The 21113-nt window shown below is 40.4% G+C and overlaps 1 protein-coding gene across 2 annotated transcripts; it reads left to right on the top strand.

Moving 5' to 3' along the window:
• Window positions 1–550: 550 nt before the first annotated feature.
• On the top strand, window positions 551–20893 carry c2cd2 (C2 calcium dependent domain containing 2). Of its 2 annotated transcripts, XM_085797329.1 has the most exons (14): window positions 551–1498; window positions 1845–1940; window positions 3454–3573; window positions 6498–6599; window positions 7051–7167; window positions 8280–8388; window positions 10615–10723; window positions 10824–10888; window positions 11016–11131; window positions 11269–11437; window positions 13664–13905; window positions 14751–15018; window positions 16224–16260; window positions 18299–20893. In XM_085797329.1, exons 1-14 carry the CDS (start codon window positions 1208–1210, stop codon window positions 18381–18383), a joined length of 1926 nt encoding a protein of 641 aa, XP_085653455.1. In that variant the 5' UTR covers window positions 551–1207; the 3' UTR covers window positions 18384–20893. The 2 variants fall into 2 exon arrangements, with proteins under 2 accessions (XP_085653455.1, XP_085653454.1); XM_085797328.1 differs by lacking the exon at window positions 16224–16260.
• The last annotated feature ends 220 nt before the right edge of the window (window positions 20894–21113 follow it).

Below are 21113 nucleotides of genomic sequence, written 5' to 3'. Positions count from 1 at the left end.
AGCTGTAGTTTTTAGTACTGTTGTTGACAATGTGTTTTTTACGTATATTGCCCTCTCATGTATTTATTATATGTTTGTACTTTATCTTACTTGATCTCAAATTTGCACTGTCCTTGCACTTTCCTCCTCAATTGTATGTATGCTTGTGTATGTGATTGTGGTGTGGAGGTCAGTTGTAGAAACAGAATTGCCCTATGGGATAAATAAAGTAATATCAACTCAACTCAACTCAATTATATGTTTTAACAACTTTTTTTATTTTCACAATCATATAGAGGAGATATATTATTCATTTATTACGCAGACTGTTCCAGAAAATTCTGCTTCTTGCCTGAAAATTTAGATTTGTGCATGTAAAAAAAAAAGTAAAATAAAACAATTAACAAACTAATCAAGTAAAACTGGAAATTTTAGTTTCTCATCATATCCATTATCTCAGTAGTTCGCACAGTCATCCGACAGACAAAAACAAACTCGCATTTCGCCGCGGTGCATTGTGGGAGTTACAGTTTGTGCCACATATCCGCTCAGAGCAGCAGCGGTAGTTGGTTCAGAGCGAGTCCAGCGGCAGCGGCTCTGCTCCCGTCGCTTTCAGGATGTTTCCGCGGGACTCTTGTTCGTTCATCATCAACAACATCTGGAGGAACTTATAACCACCACTGAGTTCGGAAATAAGTCTCGTTTTTTTTTGTTTTTTGAAACTTAAGCGCTTCATAAAAGAAAAATAAGAGCAGCTAGTTAATAAGCAGCAGGGACCGTGGCGAAGATTAGCTAACTAAGCTAACAAGCGTATTCAATGAGAGGACGACACGGTGCCACTCTGCTGCAGGTTTGTGTGGACCCAGAGACTGACTGTACCTTAGCTCTTTGACAATGGTGTAGGTCTGCTACTCAGACAGCCTTCTTTGTGTTTTTTTTTTTGTTTTTGTTTTTTTATTGGGGGGGTTGCATTGGATTTCCTTGTGGTGTTTTATGAATGCTGCTGCTATGGAGCTCTGCAAAAAAAATGGATAACAATAAGCAGAATTTGTTTTGGGGGTTGAGATCTGTGCTGTTTCAGTCAGTTTCGGGTGATTGCCTTCATTGACTTCGCCGTCCCCCCGACCAAAAAAATAAATAAAAAAAAAATAGTATGAGGTTGCCAGGAAATTTCTCAGAGGAGGTGTGTTAAATAAAGGCTGTGTTCGTCGTTTTCATTCTCAAAAGAATGTCCGACTCGGAAAGTGCCAGTTCATATTTTTTTGGTTTGGTGGAGGATGATCCGCAGTGGCTATGCATGGTCACACTGTTCGTCGCATCCCTGGTCACTCTGGTAGTGTACTTCATACAGTATTACCAGCACAAGGCTGTAGGAAATAGCCAGAGAGCAGCAGAGGACAATGCGGCGAAGGAGGAAGCCGCCGCTCTGCTGGAATGGGCGCTGTCACTGAGAAGCTGGAAGAGTCAGTGGAGAGGAGCTTGGTGCAGGGCTCTCAGCGACGAATCGAGGAAGCGTGGGGTAAGTAAGTCTCATGACTGACTGACTGACCAGCCAGGCCACCACTCCTCTGTGTGGCAGCAGGTGACTCCAATAAACAAAGTGCACCGTGTCACATTTTTCTATCCACTTTGGCTGCAATTTGCATATTCCTCAATCACTCCCTGGACCATGCCCAGATTTGTTTTGTATTTGTATCCCTGACTATAATCAAGTTATAGCAGCATACTATGTACTCATGCTGCCAAAAAAACATTGCTCATTTTTTGGCAGCAGCTTCATTTTCCATTTTCTTTTCTTTTTTGAAAGTTGTGCAATGTTTATCCGCCATTGTTTCACGCCTCTGTCTTCTGTTCTTTCTTATCAGGGTACTGTTGTGTTGACATTTGAAGAAGATGATCTCGAGGCATCAGAGCTCACGGTCTGCCATGTGTCCGACTTCCAGAAGTCTGCCAGGAACCAGGTAAACTTTTTATTCTCATTGTCAGATTATCGTCAGTCTTCCTTCAAGCTGGGAGATCTGTTATCAATTGTTCTCATGCTGAGTGTGTATCATATTCCTATTACCTCTGAAAAATAGTCTGTAATTTTCCACGGCGGCTTCTCCATTCATCTGGATTTATAGAGGCAGACGCTTTATAGATTTTTATTTTCCTTATTTATGTAGTTTATTGACAAAGGCTGTCCCTCAGATTGATCTTCCCTCCCCTAAATCATTTAAGAGGGAGCTATCCTTCAGCCAGTGCAACATAAAACCCACATTAGAGAAGCACAAACTCATCGACTCTTTCACTTTACGTCAGACGTTTCCCTTTCAGTAATTTATATTTGGTAAATTGATCTGCTTAGCATTCCTTTTCTGGCATCCGCATGCATGCCCATTGCAAAGATCAAACAACACTATGAATGAAGCCTTGTGCTTTAAAAGCGCTGCAAAACGCTTGCATGTAGCTTCGTTTTGGTAGTTCTACAGATTTTGTGCAAACCTGCAGCAGAGCATGAGCATGTGTCAGTGAACTGTCACTGGTGGACAGCATGCTTTCATTTTTCAGAGAGGTCAAATAGGGACAAATTGCTCGCTGTGTTTCTGGCTGTGCTGTGCTTTGCCCAGCTCCCTCAATGCAAACTCAGCTCTTCCTTTGTGATGATCGTGATATGGACCAAAATACCAGGTGTTCTGTGTTGTGTTGAATGTGGAGAGTTTTAATCAACAGAAGCTTATTTTTACCCACTTGCTGCTGCTGTGTGTATGTGTGTGTGTATGTACGTGTGTACGTGAGCGCTTTAAGAAGCTTATATATCTGTCAAGCTCAGCACTAAGGAGGAGCAGGCAGACAGGAATGCATCAGCAGCACCTATATTTATGCTTTGGTTTCCCCTTTCAGTGATTTAACACCAAACTCAACCTACCTGAAATCATTGTGAATGCAGTTGAATAAGTGTGTTTCTTTCAAGTAAGGTGACACTTCAGCATTGTGTGGTAATTTACTGTGTTTAAGTTGCAGTCGAGGTGATTCTGTTGGACTCACGCGATCATTGAATTTGTTGATTACACCTTTTGGAAGCTCGTGCAGATGTTGTTCTCTGCAGTGAAGAGTGAACTTGTGGGGCAAATATTTTGTCTCTGGATCTGTTTCAGCTTAAGTCGGTGTTGTAAACACCACACCGTGTTGTAAACTCTGACTTCTGCCTCCACTGGTATTTACTTCAGTCCGTCTCTGTCAGATGTTTCCTGTGTAATAATCAGCAGCACACACACACACACACACACAGTAACTATGAAAGTGTGTATTGTGTCAACTTTTACAACTCATTTCATGAATTGACACTTGACACTCTGCGGATTAGGACACATTCTTTCCCTTTCCGACTACGTTTGTGATTTCCATGCATGTGCTGTAGCCAGTCGCTGCTCTAGCTCTGACATTCCCCGTGTATTTACATGACACTGATGTCTCACTTTGTCTTCCCAACAGGCCGCTTCCTGCAGCGTGGTCGGGGAGAAGCTCCAGTTCTCTCTCAGCGCAGCGTCGACAGCTATGGCCACGGCAGATCCTTGTAAATACACCGTCTGTATAGCCCCACTGGAGCTGCAGGTAAAAACCCTCTACAGTTTGTTTGTTCCTACAGCATCAAGTAAAAGTTATGAAAATAATGCTAATGTGTTTCCTTTAGTGCTGAGGCGTTGAAAGAACAGAGTTACATCCTTTTGGCAAGACATTGTGGTTTACTTTAATGGGAGATTTTTATTAAACATGATGTCCTGGACTGGCACCGCCGGCTCTCTGCTGGCAGCAGCAGAAGATTAAATGGTCGGGGTATCTTTCTGTGTTTGGCAAATGTCCCGAAGACCTCATTAAAATCACTGTCAGCCGGCCTGTTCCCAGTAAGGCTGGCCCACTTTGTCAACCTTCTCCTTCGTCAGCAGCCTTTCCAGGACCGATGATGATGATGATGCTCTGAAATTATGACAGAACCGGACTAATGACTGCTTGCTCTTATCTAGAAATGATAGTGATTCATTTTATTTTATTTGGCATCCTCGGATCTGACCGCTCTCATCTCTTCATTGTAATATTCAGGTCTCAGCCACACTGACATTAGGACTGGGATGTGGTGTTGAAATGAAGTAGGTGTGTTTGAATGTGTAATGGATAGAGCCGAGCGCATCAGAGCTGTTGGAAGCTTCTATCCTCTTCAAAGGTTGGGAGTTAAATCTTGACTAGTGTATGTATGGATACAAGCTAACCCAATTGTATTAAGGCTATTTTTAAACCAATAAGGTGCTTGTCAACTCTCTTTGAGCTCATTGTGCCATAAATACAACCAGAGTGAGAGGCTACAAAGCTTAAGTCAGGATTAGAGTCGGGGCATTTTTGTTTTGGTTGTGGATCAGTTGTTGTTGTTGCAGGAACATAAAGGAAGCCTCTTGTCCGCCCCCCTCTTTTTTTTTTTTTCACTCTCACTGTTTCGGCTCAGTCTGGAAAAAGTCAGAAAGCCTTTTCAACTGCCTCCTTCCATCCACTGGAACATTTGTTAGCTTTTGACAGAGATCCAAGCTAGAATGGTCCTGGCTCGTAACGTTATGAGCGCACGCAGAGGCAGGAATATGTGGAACAGAAGCTCTGCACATTGACAGTAGATGGACATAATAATACACCCAGTTCAGGCCGTGGTGTGCTGCTGGGTGTAGTGTACTTTGTCCTTTAACACACTGCTGCTGCACCACATGGCCCTTTGCATGTGGTCAGAAACACACATGTGACATGTCATGCTAAAGCAGTATTCATCTTTGACATGCAAATTAAAAAAAACATTTACATATCTGTTTTTTTAAGTGTGGCTCCGTCTCTTTTTACTTTTTTAAACAGACACTAATGTAGTTGACGCGTGTCTTAAGCCACAAAAACTCACAGTTCTTCTTTCTTTATTGAAACCTTTCTTCAAGTTACAACAAAAAAAAAACAAAACTGTGCAGCAGCAATCCAAAATTAGGCAATAATCATGAGCAAAAATGGTCAAAAACTAGTGTGCTCTCCTCGTCTCCATAGTCACAACTGAACCAAAGTACGCACACATCACTCAGCCAATAAGAAGAGAACAGTTGTATAGGCACTCTTATAACCTCAAATATATGAAATCAGGTCACAAATCTAAATTATTTATCATAATATCGTAATAATACAAAATGGCTCTAACACTGTGTATGACTTCACAACAGGTGGCGACAGGAGTTTTTTTTTTTACTATATAAATGACAATTCATTCAAATAAGGCATTATCCTCCTCCTTTTTATATGAACTATTTCTGTTTTTCAATTCAAGTGGCTTGAGAGTGATTGTATTAGTATGTTGAGATGATCTTCCAGTTTTAGATGAGTCATGTCTTATCAATGCAGGATCTGATTGTTTTCTTCTAGATCCATCTAAACGTTCTTTTTACTATCTGATAAAGCCGTTGTTCGACATCACAGGCATCTGTGCTGTCATTCGCTGGAATCCAGGCAAGCCAGGACATGACAGCTTCGTTTGTTGTCTGTCTTTTATTCTCTTTCTTCATCTTCTCTCTCAGATGAGGTGTCGTTGTGTCAGTGACCTTCTCTAGAAACCCCCCCCCCTTCCTCCTTTTTACTGTAAGATTGACTCACAATCACAGAAGCGTTACTTTCAGTTCTTTTACGTTTTAATTATATTATGCAGAACACATTTTCGGAGAAAAGCAAAAACAGAACAATATTTTTATGTATTTACTGTCATCCTATATCCTCCACAGCATTTGAGGTACTTCAATTTCATGTGTCGTTTGGACTTATCTGATAACTGCATTATTAAGGCCTTAACCTGCCCCATGATGGGATATCGGTTCACATCCAGGCTTCACAAGCACTGGACTGGCACAATAGTTTGCATCGTTCTTCTATACTAACAGTGACAAATTACTGTATTTTATTTTATTTGTTTGCTTTGTTTTGTCTTGTATGTCATGTGTGTACGTGTATGAGAGTGGACCATTTTTTTTCGAGTCCATAATAAAGATTATTATTACTACCTATACTCTCAAAAAATCAAACCACACAAATTTTCTCCGATCAGACAATACAAATGAATCCCATCCATCCATACGCTGTGGTTTGGAACGATCAGAAAGTCCATGTTAATGATGTGAGAAAGGTGTTTCTAGTTTTATTCTTTGCTGGCTGGAATTTGCCAACAAATTACCAAGAACTGATCCACTCTCATATCATCATTTCTGATGATATGAGATGAGAACTGGTGCAGTGGAGTCGATTAAACACTTGCTGTTTGGAGACTTAGTCAGCAAACAATGTGAAGTCCAGTCCACAGGAACATTAGAAAGCAGCTGTATGAGTTACAGAACATTAGGCAGCCACAATTATACTTTTAATTTAGTTTCCTCCCATTAGTCCCAGTCTGAAATTCATTATGGTTAGTTGATATCTTATTTCATGTTCATTTGAACACAAGTTGACATGATTTTTTCTCCCCTGTGTCTCCTCAGCTTAATCTACGGATGCAAGAAGCTGAAGATGAAGTCAAGTTGAGCTGGGGAGTGTCTCAGCTGGAGACGGGGGAGCTGCAGGTCACGCCCAATTTCACCCAGGTAACTTTCTTGAAAGGGGGGCTGCTGTTTTTACAAATGCTGATATACCAAAACAGAGGCAAACACAGATCTCAACTCAACTCAAAATGTATTTATATAGCACATTTAAAAACAACCTTAGTTGCCCAAAGTGCTGCACAACATGTGTGCTAGCAATGTAGATAAAAACAGCATAAATCATCAACATAGACTAGAGTAGCAATAAGATAGGGCAATAAGAACAATTACTAAGATAAGGTAAAACAAATAAAAGCTATACTAAAAGATAAGGGTGTCAGGGTGAGTTGAAGGCCAGTGAGAAGAGAATCATCAAAAGTAAAAAAAAATTATCTGGTGTAGAGCACTTAAGTAAAAAGAGTACTTCCTCAAATTTATTTCATTTACCATAACATACGGTATTTATAATGTGTGTAATTTATCTGACATTGTCACCTTTCTCTTTCCAAAACAGGCCAATGCCAACACTTCCCGTGTAGTAGCTGTGAAGGAGCAGTTGAAGCAGCTGTTATGTGCGACGCGTCCCTCTTTGTTACTGAGCTGCAGGGCTGCTCAGGCCTCAGAGGTCAAGGTGAGTGGGGGTGTCATACCTGATGCATGACGCTGCAACAGCTGCCACACAAGAACGCAGCGCCGGTATGTGTGTGTGTGTCAGTGTTTTCTGTGTGCTGCAATCTGACAAACCTCTGCCCCAAGTTGAAGTCTAAAGAGTAAATTCACCATAGTTTATCACGCTGCCATGCATTTACAAAAATATTTCCACTGATGTGCACTTTGCACAGCCGTCACATGATGTCATGTGGAGTTACAACAACACTGCATAACCTTTTTTTGTGACAAAGCATCTGTCATGTTTATGAGGCAATTACGGTGTATATAATGACCACTGTGACTGAGCCTCAGTTCACAACTATATATTATTAAACTTGGTACATTTACTTGACTGATTAATCCTATATTAGATGTAAAATAAAGAAAACAGTTAGTTTTATTTTCATTGAAATGGAAAAAACTGGCAAATTATTAGAGCTGAGATCTGTAACTAGGAAATGTTTGATTAAATTATTAAATTATCAGCTAATTGTCACTAAGTAACTGAGGTAATCCTACCAACTCTGCATGTGGCTTAAAGGTTTAAAATGATCAAGCAGATCAGATACCTCTCTGAATCTGTGAGTTCAGTGTAATCTCAGCCAACTGGTTCAACCAGGCCATGTATCTTGATGTGCAAATGTATTCTAAATCAACTCTGGTACAATATTTACCCATCTTTCAAGCTTAAACTTGTCTTTTTAAGATGCAAATCGTCCATGTTCATAATGAAAATCCAATGCAAATCATAGACAAACGCTCATTCTGTCAGCAGGCTTGTTTTCCATAGATTCCCACTGGCTTGTTCAAACTATGGTTGTATTGTCTCTTTCACAGTGAATACTATGAATAAACTCCTCATTCAAATTCTTGTGATGTTGACAGAAGCCAGAAGTGATGTTTATTCCAATATAAATGTTCTTGTATTTCTGATACTTGAGGATTTTACAATCAACACAAACACAGCTCCACCTGCCAAAAAGGTTTTTGACACTTTAGTTTTCCAAGGAAGCCTTTGATCATGTGTTTGTTAGTGCATTGTGCTAATTTCTATATGAAAAGGTTATTGAGTTGCTGTGGTTTCTCCAACAGGAAATCCAAAACAAAGTGGCTTCACCCCCAAAACCCCCTCGTGCCCACGACTGGAAGCTGCTGGTGAAAAACATCCGAGTGACTCTCAATCAAGAGGAAAATGCTGCAGGTTAGATGTTTGTCACCTTTGTTATTCAGATCACCAAGTTGTGATAACAGCAACTTAACCACATCACACGACCACGAAGCTAGCTGAGCTCACTGCAAATATCTGCTCAGTGAAGACAAATGCAAAGTAAAATGGTTTGATGGCGGTGTCTTAAGCTAAAGAGTAGTTGAGGGCTTGGACAGAATACCAGTCTGTTACAGGGCCGACACACAGAGATGAACAACACACACAAATCGCACCTACTGGCACTTTAGAGGCACTGATGATCAGCCTTGTTTGCCTGTCTGTCTGTGGACTGTGGAGGAAGCTGGAGAACCAGCAGTGATGCAGGGAGAACATGCATGGAAAGAACCCAAACCTTATGTTTTCCATATTCTGTTATAAACTGTTTTCTTGTCTGTATACAACATCTATTGCCAGGGTATCTGCGGGGTCTTAAAAAGTCTAAAATTTGAAAATCTAAATTTTAGGCCTTAAAATGTCTTCAATTTGTTGAATTATTGTGTTCAAGTCTTAAATAATTTTAGACAGTGATTTAAAGTGTTGACAGTGATGACAGTAATTTTCTTATGCCCACCATGGATGAGCATTTCACTCACATTTGACCCTAAAAAAATACATGTGTGAACCGGGAAAATGATGCGAGTAAAGATCACAACCTGCGATTGTTCAAAAAGTACAAATCCCACAATTCTCTGGCCTCAACGCACCAATAACAGTAGTTACGTGTAAGTAAGGGAGAGTGGAGCTGTCGGTGAAAAGAGGAAACAACGCCACACTGATCCTGTTCTATGTTGTTCGTTTACGCCAAGTTTTGCACGTCTGCACCGTCCTCTGTTGCTCACCCTGAGGTTTCTCAGATTTTTCCCTGTTAAAAGGGTTTTCCATAGAGTTTTTCCTCAGTGGATGCGAGGGTCTAAGAACAGAGGATGTTGTTATGATGCCATGTAAAGCCCTTTGAGTCAAACTGTTTGTAAAAACGGACTATACAAATAAAATTGCCTTGTCTTGCTTTGCCTTCTTGCTGTGAGGCGACAGCACTAACAGCTCTACCACGGTGCCACCCTCCTTCTCATTATGATAAGCTAATAAGCAGATTTCCTACAATTTCTGCCCATTTCTTTAATTACATTTTTCAATCAAGTTAACAAAAGACGCTGCTTGCTGAATCATCTCAAAAATACTGGAGCTGTTTTATCACTGTGTTGTATTTCTTAGACTTAGACTGCCGTAGTCTCTAATTTATCTCCTCTATTTAGTCACATATTTCTCTCATGTCTGTGTTGTTAGGAACTGTTTCTGTCTGGCTTTCGTTTATTATGTCAACATATCTGTGTGCGTCCTGTCCAGAGGTCTCTCAACAAACTTGGGACTAGATTTTGAGTTTCATGGCTGTCGGTGTCACAGGTAGTAATCTGCCGCTGCCGATCATGTCAATAATGAATCCACAGCAGTGACACACCACCACCACCACACCCATAAAATGAGAGATTCTCTCGCGATTAGTCTGAAAAAACGAAGCACCGGGGTGTTGTCAAGTCGTGAAACCAGAGGACAAGATGCTATGAGTGGATAAGAGGTTATTAAAACCGCTGTCTAATTTTAGAGCATCACATCACCCGCCACAACAACTTTGTTTTCCTGGTCTTTGCGATGAGTCATCCTCTAATTGTGAGGCATCGGTCGACTCGTACTCTGGCCATCTTCTTAAGCATTCTGGCCGTCACTAGACAATGTGGAGAGACGTGACACAGCAGCATTCAACAGTCACTTTCTGTTTTGCTTCCCTCGAATGAAGACCAATTCTTCTCAGCTCCGGTTGTGGCATTTCCTGTTTTGTGCTCTGCTCTTTGAGCCTCTCTCACTGACATTGTATTCGTTATGAGGCAGCACTTTCGCCGTATCAGGGCGTTGCTTGTGGCTGCTGGTTCAGTTTCAAATGGCTCTCATCTGCCTGTGCTCATCCTTTTGTGCAAAAGGAAGAGCTCTCCTATAATTTATACATAATTTATACATATGATGTTGGCTGAATTCCCCTCTGTCCATTAAAGCGAAAGCTGTGGAAGTGACCACAGCAACTTTTAATCTTCCCACAGCACATTATATTTGACAAGCTGTCAGTCAAACTCTTATCCCTTGGACCACACATTGTGTTTTTTTTTTCTTTTTTCTTTATCTTTTTCCTGTGATGCAAACTGACATGTTTTTCTGTTTCTGTGTTTGCAGGCAGCATAAATCCTCTGTGTGTACTGCAGTTAGATGATCCTCCACAGAAGTTTAACACATCTGTTTTGAAAGACATAACCAATCCTGCCTGGGACCAGCCCTTTATTTTGTAAGTTTTACTGCAGAGCACCGCAAAGACGAGGATTGTTCATTGTTTATTATCCGCAGTCTGTTTACATGTCGCCTCTTCTTTTCCATGTTGTCACCAGTGAATTGAATGGACGATCAAAAGAGCTCAGTATTCAGTTGGTGAATGATGGACAAGCTCAAGAGAGTAAGAGAAACCCCCCGAAAAACACTGGCTTCCTTTAGAGACGATTCACTTCCTTTTGTTCATGAGCTGTGACTGTCACATGGTTTGGTACAATCAGACCTCATGATTAATGTTTTCTCTTTGTCAGATTGCTTACTGGGTCAGGTGTCAGTGCCTTTTGATCTTGTGAAGAAGCAGCCCAAAGGACAGCAAACATTTGCACTCATGACCAAAGACACAGAGACCGGATCACTTACTACTGACGTAAGACCAAGATCATCACTGACTTCGATTAATTAAGAGATTTTCTTTCTTTCTTTTCCTGTATCTGAGTTTTTTTTATTTTTTTATTTAAACACACAGTCAGAATAATATTAACCATGGATAATTGGATTCCTCAGTTTACCTACCTGGAACCCAGTGAGGTGAGGTCCTGGCACCCTCCGACCCCGGCCTCCAATAAGAGGGTGGAGATGGACCGTACAGTCATGCCCTGTGGCACGGTGGTCACCACCATCACCGCAGTGAAGAGCAAACCAGGCCGACCACTCCCACTCGGACTCAACATAGGTACAGCTCAGAGAATCAGAGAAGACTTTTTTTTTTTTAAATATATGTTTATTGCTTTTCAAAATTTAAGAAAAACACAGGACAAACAGAGGAAACAGACAAAACCAAAACAAAACAAAACCCTCCCCGACCCCAAAACAAACAAGTAAACCATGAACAGAATCAGCTCATCTCTTAAGAAAATACGGTAATAAAGGCCACAGTCAATACAATAAACTACACAAATTTAAAGAAAACTGTACAAAATGAAAAGTGAAATAAGAAGTACACACAAGGTGTTTCACATTGACACATTAGTCCTTTCTTTGATATAATTGCAGAACAGGGTCCCACATTCTTTTAAACATTTCTTCTCTGTCTTCATTACAAAGTCTCAGTCTCTCCAGGTGAAGCATGTTAGAGAAGACATTTTGAGTACTTTTTTTTTATTGTCAGAATCACTTCTGAAATTTTTCTTGCGTCCAAGACACTTGTTCCTCATGACAAAGAAACATTACAAAATATAAACACAATATAACACCAAACAAACATCAAACAAAATATCACATCAAACAATGAAAAAATACAACAGAATATAACACAAGACAAACATCAGACATGTGACGTGCTATACGTAGCATCAAAGAGGCTGCAGTGCCTCCAAGTCCCTACACTAAGCTATTCAGGCCCTACCAAGCCCAACTGATTCAACATTTTACTAATTGACTAATTGATCTATTTAATCTAGCCATAGGGACTCTACTGTATATCTATGGCTAGATTAAATAGACTGAGGAACTCTTTTATTCCTCAATCAGTTAAAATGTTGAATCAGTTGGGCTTGGTTTTCCCCTATTATTGATGTATAAAACATCAATAATTATTGATGTATAAAACATCAATAATAGTTTGTTTTTACTGCTGGTGTAAGAACAGCCCCAGTTGTTAGAAAATACAAATGTTAGTGCACAGAGACTGTGAGTGCTCCCAGGTTTTCATTATTCATGAGTTCCCACACCAAGACAATGATATAGGCTGTTATATCAGAAGCCTTAGCATCCTCTTAATCCATTGTGGAGTCACTGGAATTGGCAACAAGTCTGTTATTGTCTGCTGATATACGACCGTCATTAGCGCCTCTCAGCGTTGACAATCTTTTTGGCGCTTTAAATACACGATTAACTAGAAGTAATCACATCTTTTTCATGTGAACGAATGTCTGATTAGTATCAATTGGATCCACAGAATCAACCCTTCACATGTTGGTGTTGCGCTAATGTGATAATTAGCTGTCATTCGTATGCAAATCCCTGGTAATTGCATCACCACTCCAAATTAAACAGTTGGAAACTCTGCAGTGATCACAGAAACAAGGCCTGGCTCTCTGGATGGTAATGACCAGACTGCACCATCCAGTTTTTTGTGAGGATGGCGGTGAACACATTATACCTGGTAAACACTGGCATGTTTACTTTGCCGCTGCGCCTTTTAGCATTTAGCTCAGAGCACCGCTGTGCCTCGGTGCAGCCTCACAGAGAGGCTTTCATGACTCTCGTTACTATAATACCAGTCGGAGTTGGGATGCTGCACCATAGGAACAAACACCGAAACCATAAATAGAGTAATTAGAGGGTTGTGTGTAACGTATGTAAGACTTAATTACACAGTGTAAACAGTTGAAATACACTGTTTGACCAGTTCTATCTTTGAAGAAGTCCAGAGATGAAAACACATCAAATTTGTAATTAAAATGCAACACAGAAGGAGTACACACTGTGAATGTCAGTGATCTCCAAAACAAAACATGACGGGTGTTTAAACGTGCTGATCTCAAACAGTAGAACAGACTTTCTAGATGTCAACAGGAATTTTCTAATTACTAATATCATGATAATAAAGAGCTACACTTTTTATTGTAAGACATATCAACCACAGCCGCAGTTTTGTCCAACTCGAACGAGAATGATCATAATAATAATAATAATAATAATAAAACATTTTATTTGTAAAGCACTTTTCATAAAGTAATCTCAAAGTACTACAGAAACCAGAAACAAAATAAACAAAAGACTAAGAGAAAAATCAGACACGATTAAAATCAGCAGTAGATAAAACAGCTAAAGGAGGAGATTTAAGTGCAGAGAGAGAATAAAAACATCTAGGAACGACCTAGGAAAGCCTGTCTGAACAAATTCCAACAATTTCTCACTTGAAGCAGTCGATTAAAATAACTTTGCGTTTCCTCAGATTCTGCCCAGAAGGCCGTGGTCAACAAGCCCAAGCTGTCGGAGCGCCGCGTTTCAGAGCAGACGTCCATGTTGGGCGCCACGGTCAGCAAGGCCCTGTCCTCCTCTGACACCGAGCTGCTGATGCTCAACGGCACCGACCCGGTGGCCGAGGCGGCCATCAGACAGCTGCACCAGTCGGCCAAGCAGAAGCTCAAATCCCCTGTGAAGAAGAGCACCATCATCATCTCTGGCATCGCCAAAGTAAGGACGAGCTCCCGTCTTGTCCTCTCAGAAACTCACACTGCTTCACTTTTATTATTTCACATTGGTAGAGGAGTTTTTCATTTATGTGATGTACAGGAATTTAAAGGAACAACGAGGAGTTTTGGAAAAGCGAAGCGTTTTCACACTACATTTGAGCCTCCGCGCGCACCGTGAAATTATTTGACCGGCGCAAGACAGACTCATGTTTTCATTCATAAAGAATTAAAGTCAGAGGTTCGAAGACGATCACATACCGTCGATTCGGCGGCGTCATTCTCATGACTCGCCGGGCAGCGTCCGCAAAACGAAAGTAAGGAAACACCGGTCGACTCGCCCAGCATTTCGGCCACCACTAATAATAACAAAATAACAATAGAGACAAAACTATATATTTATCGAAAATGGGCCCATTAACAAGTGTGGGTAACGTAGATTCATCCACATTAACATGAGACTTTTTTATTGTCACAGAATTTTTCATTCTGCCGATGAAGAAACTCCTCGTTGTCCCTTTAAATAGAGGCCAGTAGATGCCAGTTCCCAGCCTTCGTCTGCTGTAACCTGTCAATGATTATGACAGAGGAAAGAAACAGAAACAAGAATTGCTTTGTCAGGAGCAGGAGGATTCTCCTTATTTTGTTAAAGTATACTTCATGTGCCCTGATCAAACCTTCTGACTTTCCAGTGTTTTTTTTGCCAAATCCCACTATGCTCCAACCTAAATTAGATTAAACGAGATCCTCCGAGCTGCCAAAGTAAATATTTTTTTTGTGCAACTCAACTGGAAACGTCACTTGAGCAGATATTGATTTTAATTTAAAAATGTGAATATGCTTCCACAGACGCCGTTGTCTCAGGATGATGAGCTGGCTCTGATGGCGGGCTACGCCGCAGCGATGGACGCCTCCATGTCGGAGGGCAGCTCCACTCAGGATGTGACCACGGCGATCGCATCGGGACCCAGCAGCCCCCCGGACACGTCGGAGCCCCAGGAAGGCCCTAGCGGGATCGGCCGGCCCCCGGAGGACTGGGAGAGCCAGACGGGAGAGGATCTAGACCATACCTCGCTGTCCATGTGTGTCTCTGAGGTGAACTGCAAGAAGAGCAGAGGTGAGGGGGCTGACCATAGCTGACCATCCCGAGTCACGTCTAAATGTTCTTCTGCGTCATTCCACACTAGGGATGTCACGATTACTTGTTTTTTACAATTAATCATGGTATTAAAAGCCACAATTAATTAATCGTGAAGCTTCCTAAATACCGTTACTTTCCAAAAAAGATTACGTTGGAACCATATTGGCAGATCCGCACCAAACTTGCACAGATACTGGTCCATTTAACTGAATGAATGAATGAATTTATTTATTTCGGTATATATATCAAGCTTATATAACCGAAAGGGTGTAGGTTGAAGCCAAAGCTTATATACATACCCCCACCCCACCCCTTTTACCTTAAATTCTTTTTTTTTTAATTATACGCATTAATACAAAAGGATCAGATCACAGACATTTGAAATTAATCAGTACACTTACATTTCTGATCACAACAAAATAAAGAATTGTACACAGCGCATAACCCCAAATAGTACAAAATCATATTATATAATATCATAATATAATCATCAATAATTTTCCATACTGTAACGAGAAATTATGTTGTTCTTATAAAGTCTTTTAAAGCTGACTAGAGTACAGCATAATTTAATATTTTCAGGACAAAAATTCCAGATGTTAACCCCTCTAACAGAAAGACAGTGGTTTTTTTACAGTAGTTCGAGTCTTTGGTTTCTCAAATAATAGTGGTCTTCTCAGGTTATAACTGGAATCCTTCATTTTAAACAGATTCTGGATATCTTGAGGAAGAAGTTTATTTTTTGCTTTGTACATAAATTTCATTTAACTAAAGTAACATTGAATTGGTAGGACATAACATAACACAACAGGAAACATAAACTTTTGGTATAAATAACAATTTAGACCTGAATTTTTCAAACACTTCCCCTGGGGGATTAATAATTGGTCATATGATATAATAAATACTTGAAATATTTTGCTATGAGTAATGTAATTATATTTTGACTATATTTGATTTTACACATTCATAGTGTTGTGAAATTAATTAATAATCGTAATACCGTGGTTATTTTTCTGACAATAATTGTACCAAGAAAATGTATAATTGTGACATCCCTATTCTACACTGTTAATCTTTCTTTTACGTCCTCAGCCTGTTGTGATGCAGTCTGTTTTTGTGTTCCTTTCTCTCTGTCTGTTCAACTTTTCCTTTTCCAACTTTCACCACTGCCATCTCAGAGGAGAGCAGTGATAAGCTCACATTATGTCCAGAAGAGTAAGTTACTTCATGGGTTAGTTAGTTACTCTGGTGCTCTAGTTTGTGTAGTTTTCTAGAGTAGACGACACCCTCAGGTTCATTCTGCTGTTAATGTAACACCAGTAGATATTAGCTCACACAGTAGATGGTTTTAGATGCTTTATTGTTGCTGTGGAGCTGCACAATACAGATGAGTGGTTCTCCAGCTTTTTCTGATTCAGAAGCTGAAAAACATTCACACACCCCCACTCAACTGAAATAACATGATCAGCATCAGAACACTTGTTAGTCCATTTTCCATATAAATCATATTCATTTAACTTATTTTAACTCCCATGTTTTTGACATATGCAGTTTACGCCAAAATCGATTGGTATCAGAATACGTAGTGTTTTTTTATATTGCCTGTTTGTGTCCGATTGGTTCACTGATATCTGCTTCAGTGTAACACATTCGTTTTCATAATGCTGGTTTATGTTGTTAAAGTGATGTCATGTTTAGAATAGAATAGTACTTTATTAAAGGGATAGTTTGACAAATTGGCCTATTGCCATAATCCCTATAGGTTTAGGAGTAGGTTTGTTACCTTTAATTGTCGGTGCAAGCTATTTTTAGAACGGCGGAGCAGAGCCGTAAGCTACTTAGAGCTACGCTACGGAGGCTAATGGGATTTCTTGGTTTCCCTAATCAAACTACTCAAGGCAAAAAGCCTCTGTAGCGTAGCTCTGAGCAGCTCACGGCTCTGCTCCGCCGTTCTAAAAATAGCTTGCACCGGCAATTAAAGATTGTGTCACAGCAGCTCCAATAGAATAGAATAAAAAATACAGATACGATAATTAGGAGAATAAAAAAAACTTAGGCTAGCAATAATATTAAGGATACAGTAACAAAATCTGTATAAAATCATAAGGAGTAGATGAGAGCTGTGTTCAGAAAGGGAGCACATAGTTTTTTCCACCGAATGTTTAATCTTTTTGTTTCAGTGAATACTTACAGCTCTGGGGTGGCTTTTTGACACACAGAAGGAAAGCCACTACAGTTCAGTGCATGTTAGCTGCTGATTAAACATGATTTTACAAGTGGCAGAGTGTCCAAAGTTTGACCAAGCTCTTTTACAGAGGAAAGTTTTACAGTGCCAGGGGGGAATAAATAGTTGTTTTTTATATTTTCAGTGTGCTCCATGCCCGCCAGATTTCTTTCACCAGCAATAACAGTTTCCAACTAACTTCGAGTTTCTTTCTGTGCCTCTGCTGCTTCAGCTGTCCTTAAACTAACAGGGTATCTGCGGGGTCTTGAAAAGTATTAAAAGGTGATAAATCAATTTTGGGAAAATTAAGACCCTTAAAAAGTATTAAAAAGTCTTTTCACAACTTTATAAAGTCTTAAATTTTGAAGGTATTTTTTCTGAATTAGTTAGTTAGTTAGTTAGTTTCATTTATTGTCCACGATGTGGAAATTTGTTTTTGGTCTCATAAAAACAACAGGCAGGACAATAGAGTTCGAGAGTTTGAGTCCTAAAAAACATTGTGAAAGTGTGTGAATTTATTCATTTTATTAAAAAACAAAGATGAACCGGTGCATGAAAAAGAAAAGAAGATTGTTGTTTTTGTTTTTTTTTAATCATAAACTTTGCCTTTTATTTATTATCCTAGCCTATTTTGAATACTGTTGTATCATAGTGGTCTATAGTCTTTATCACAAACTAGAACTCATTCATTCATTTTCTATACCGCTTATCCTGCACTAGGGTCACGGGTGTGCATCTCAAACTAGAACTGTTAAGTTAAAAGTGTCACTGATGTAAATGGTTACAGCTTGAAGTGGTGGTGAGGTACTGAAAAATATTGAGAAGGTCTTGAAAAAGTCTTAAAAAGGTATTAGAATTTACTTCAAGATTCCTGTATATACCCTGACTAAGCTGTTGCCACTTCAGATACTTCAAACAAACCCTGAGTGTTCCTGAAGGTTTCTCTGTCACATTTTTTTTTTTTTGCCTTCAGTCTTGTCTTCTTGTTTGACAGTGTCTCTCTCCTTCCCTGCTCTCCCCCGCTTACAGGCAGCTTCCTACAGAAGAGCGCCAAACTCTTCTTCCGGCGGCGCCACCAGCGGAAGGACCCGGGGATGAGCCAGTCGCACAATGACCTGGTTTACCTGGAGTCTCCGGCCGCGGTGGAGCGCGCCAGCCGCACGGCCACGCTCAGCCGCATGCTCAACCGCAAGAGCAAGAGCAAGAGCAAAGCCAACGGCTCTACCTCTACCATGGGGGAGCCACACGTGTGACCTCCACCTCTCCTTCATCCCCTCCACCTTCGTCACCTCAGTCCCTCCCCACAACAACAACAAAAACCACCATCAGCCACCTCCACCTCAAACTTTGCACTGGCAAACTAAACTAAAACTTTTTCCTGGCTAACCTACTCCCCCTAATGTCCAGCTTGTATACTGGGGCTCCTGCGTCGTGAATGGGAGAGCCGTGCAGATGGAAAAAATATCCTCTTTTATCGCCACATCCTGCTCAAGTGCTTCCTGTGCTTACATATACGTGGATGGATGAAGGAAGGCAGCCTGTCCAGGATTGATGGCATTTCAGAGGATATTGTATAGCATGTTTTTTTTGTTTTTTTTTCCTTTTTTTTAATTTGATTTTATGCAACATTTTTGAAATCTTTAAGTGCTTTTATGGCCTTGTTACGGACAGAAGGAGACTGGTGCGGGCCGTCGCTTACCTTACCTCACTGTGGGGGGGGTAAAGTGCAAAAAAAAACAAAAAACAAAAAACAAAAACTCTCCCTGCTGTGAAACCGTAACGTTTCCTTACGGTGGACCAACAGGACCAAAGATGAAGAGCGGTAGAGTGGTATTTGTATGATTTGCACAATCATCGTTAACTTTTTATTTAAAGTGCAATGACAGGAGCTACTCTCATGACAGGGACTCTTCTGCAGGTCTGAGTCGTGTTGAAAAAAACATTCACAAAGGGAGATGATCTTCCCGCTGCATGACTAGTGCAGGTGGGAGACAGTAATACGACTACTCTTTGACACTAAGACTATGAAATATGTATTTAAATCCATTTCCAATCCAATTGAAATACTTAACGTAATTTTTACTCCATATGAATAATAAGCAGCTGTATGTAACGCGCATATAAAAGCTGCACTACAAAAATGCAAGCCTTACGTTTTAACTAATCAAACCCAGTCATTGCAGGCTCGTCGTGATTGGCTTGTACAGAGGTGATGTCACCACGCATCAGCTGTTGAAATGAGTTAACACCCTTCTAAAAAAGGAAACGGTGACACTGTGGCTAACAGGAAACTTTAGCTATATATGAGCATTAAATGTTTACTCCTCTCTGTAGTGTTTTTAAATGATATGCAACCTTCTTCTTTGTCTTCCCAGAAGATTCCTCCTGTACACTACTATTATCAGCGGGACTGTTAATGTGTCAAAAGGGAAGGGAATGAACCTTTATGTTGGGACTGCGATATTACACTCGGCCATATTTGTCGCATTACGCACTAATGAAATTTCTTCTATGCTAATTTCAATCCTGCAATTCTCTAAATGAAATCCTCCTTCCTTCATTTAATGTTTGTTTCTTTTCTTTTCTTTCTTTCTTTCTTTTTTTTTTTTAAAGATGTAGCTTTGAACACATGAACAAGAGAAAGTGTGAACATGTTTGAGAGCAACCAAACTGTTTGGCTGCTGTTTTTTTTTATCCAGCTAATGATTGTATTTTAATTTTTTTGTTTTGTTTTGTTCGTTGTTCTTGTTGAAGACGTTTCTGTACATCATGTTAACTACTGTTTCTTCAGTAATTTAAACTGCTCAGAGAGCTGACGCAGCACAGTGACAGACAGAATCAACAGATTGCCTTACAGATATTCTGAGGATGTTGTCGTGTCTGTGACCCGTTCGTTCCCTGACTCGATGTGACTTTGCCCGGTCCTGAGGCTGCATCCAGACCTCAGACCAGAGGAGTGAAGGGACTGTAGCGAGCTGTGGGGGACTGGTCGTCAGTGACTTAACGCGCTCTGCAGCATCAGCACAGTGTCCAGAATCGAAAAAGCCTATGCACATATCTTGAGTGTTTTCATTTAGTAGACTACCTGAGAATTAAAAACACTCACTGCTCATGACGGCGCTCCTCTGCAGTTACAGCATGGCTTGTCTTTGTGTCAAGGTATTTACATGGTAGAGCTGCGGCCCCTAGTCTCAACACACGCTCTCTTCTACCATCATCGACTACAGTTTGTTTTTAAAAGAGAATATATTAAAAGAAAAAGAAAAGAAAAGCCGGGATTCAGGCTGAATAAAATTCTGTAACCACCAAAAAAACGGGTCGTTTTAATCATGCTCAGCTTCAGAGCCGTTGCTCAAGGCAGCCAGCAAGCAGTGGCTACAGTTATGCATTCAGAGAGCAGTAGGGCTGTATGTGATTAATAAACTGCTTCCTGATGTGTGTGTGTGTGTGTGTGTGTGGGGTTTTTTTTGTGTTTTTTTTTAATTGGCATCTGCTTTGTGTACAGAAACTGATTTGACTTCACTGTTGCTGCAGAGAATCGGTCTGTTCCCTGCAGAGATTGCAACTAATATACATATCGAGTTATTTCATTTTCAGCAATAAATATTGATTGAATAACTGAGACTGTGTTGCTGCTTTCAATTTCCTGGCCGTGGAGACTTCTCCTTGGTGCTAATGTAACTTGTAAATCTCCACATGCTGTTTTGCTTTTTATTTTATTACAGAGGTTTTTTTTTGTGCATGAAAGATCAGCGGCATCCCACTTTGCTAAGTCAGTCAGCAGCAGTGCACAGTATGGTTTTGGAAGTGCATGTGTTTTCTGTTTGGGACACTGCATCTGCTT

This window comes from Trachurus japonicus, chromosome 14 (genome assembly GCF_045865225.1).
Source record: "Trachurus japonicus isolate A0001 chromosome 14, Traja_1.0".
NCBI classification, from domain to species: Eukaryota; Metazoa; Chordata; class Actinopteri; order Carangiformes; family Carangidae; genus Trachurus; species Trachurus japonicus.
This window is presented reverse-complemented; position numbering and strand designations above follow the sequence as displayed.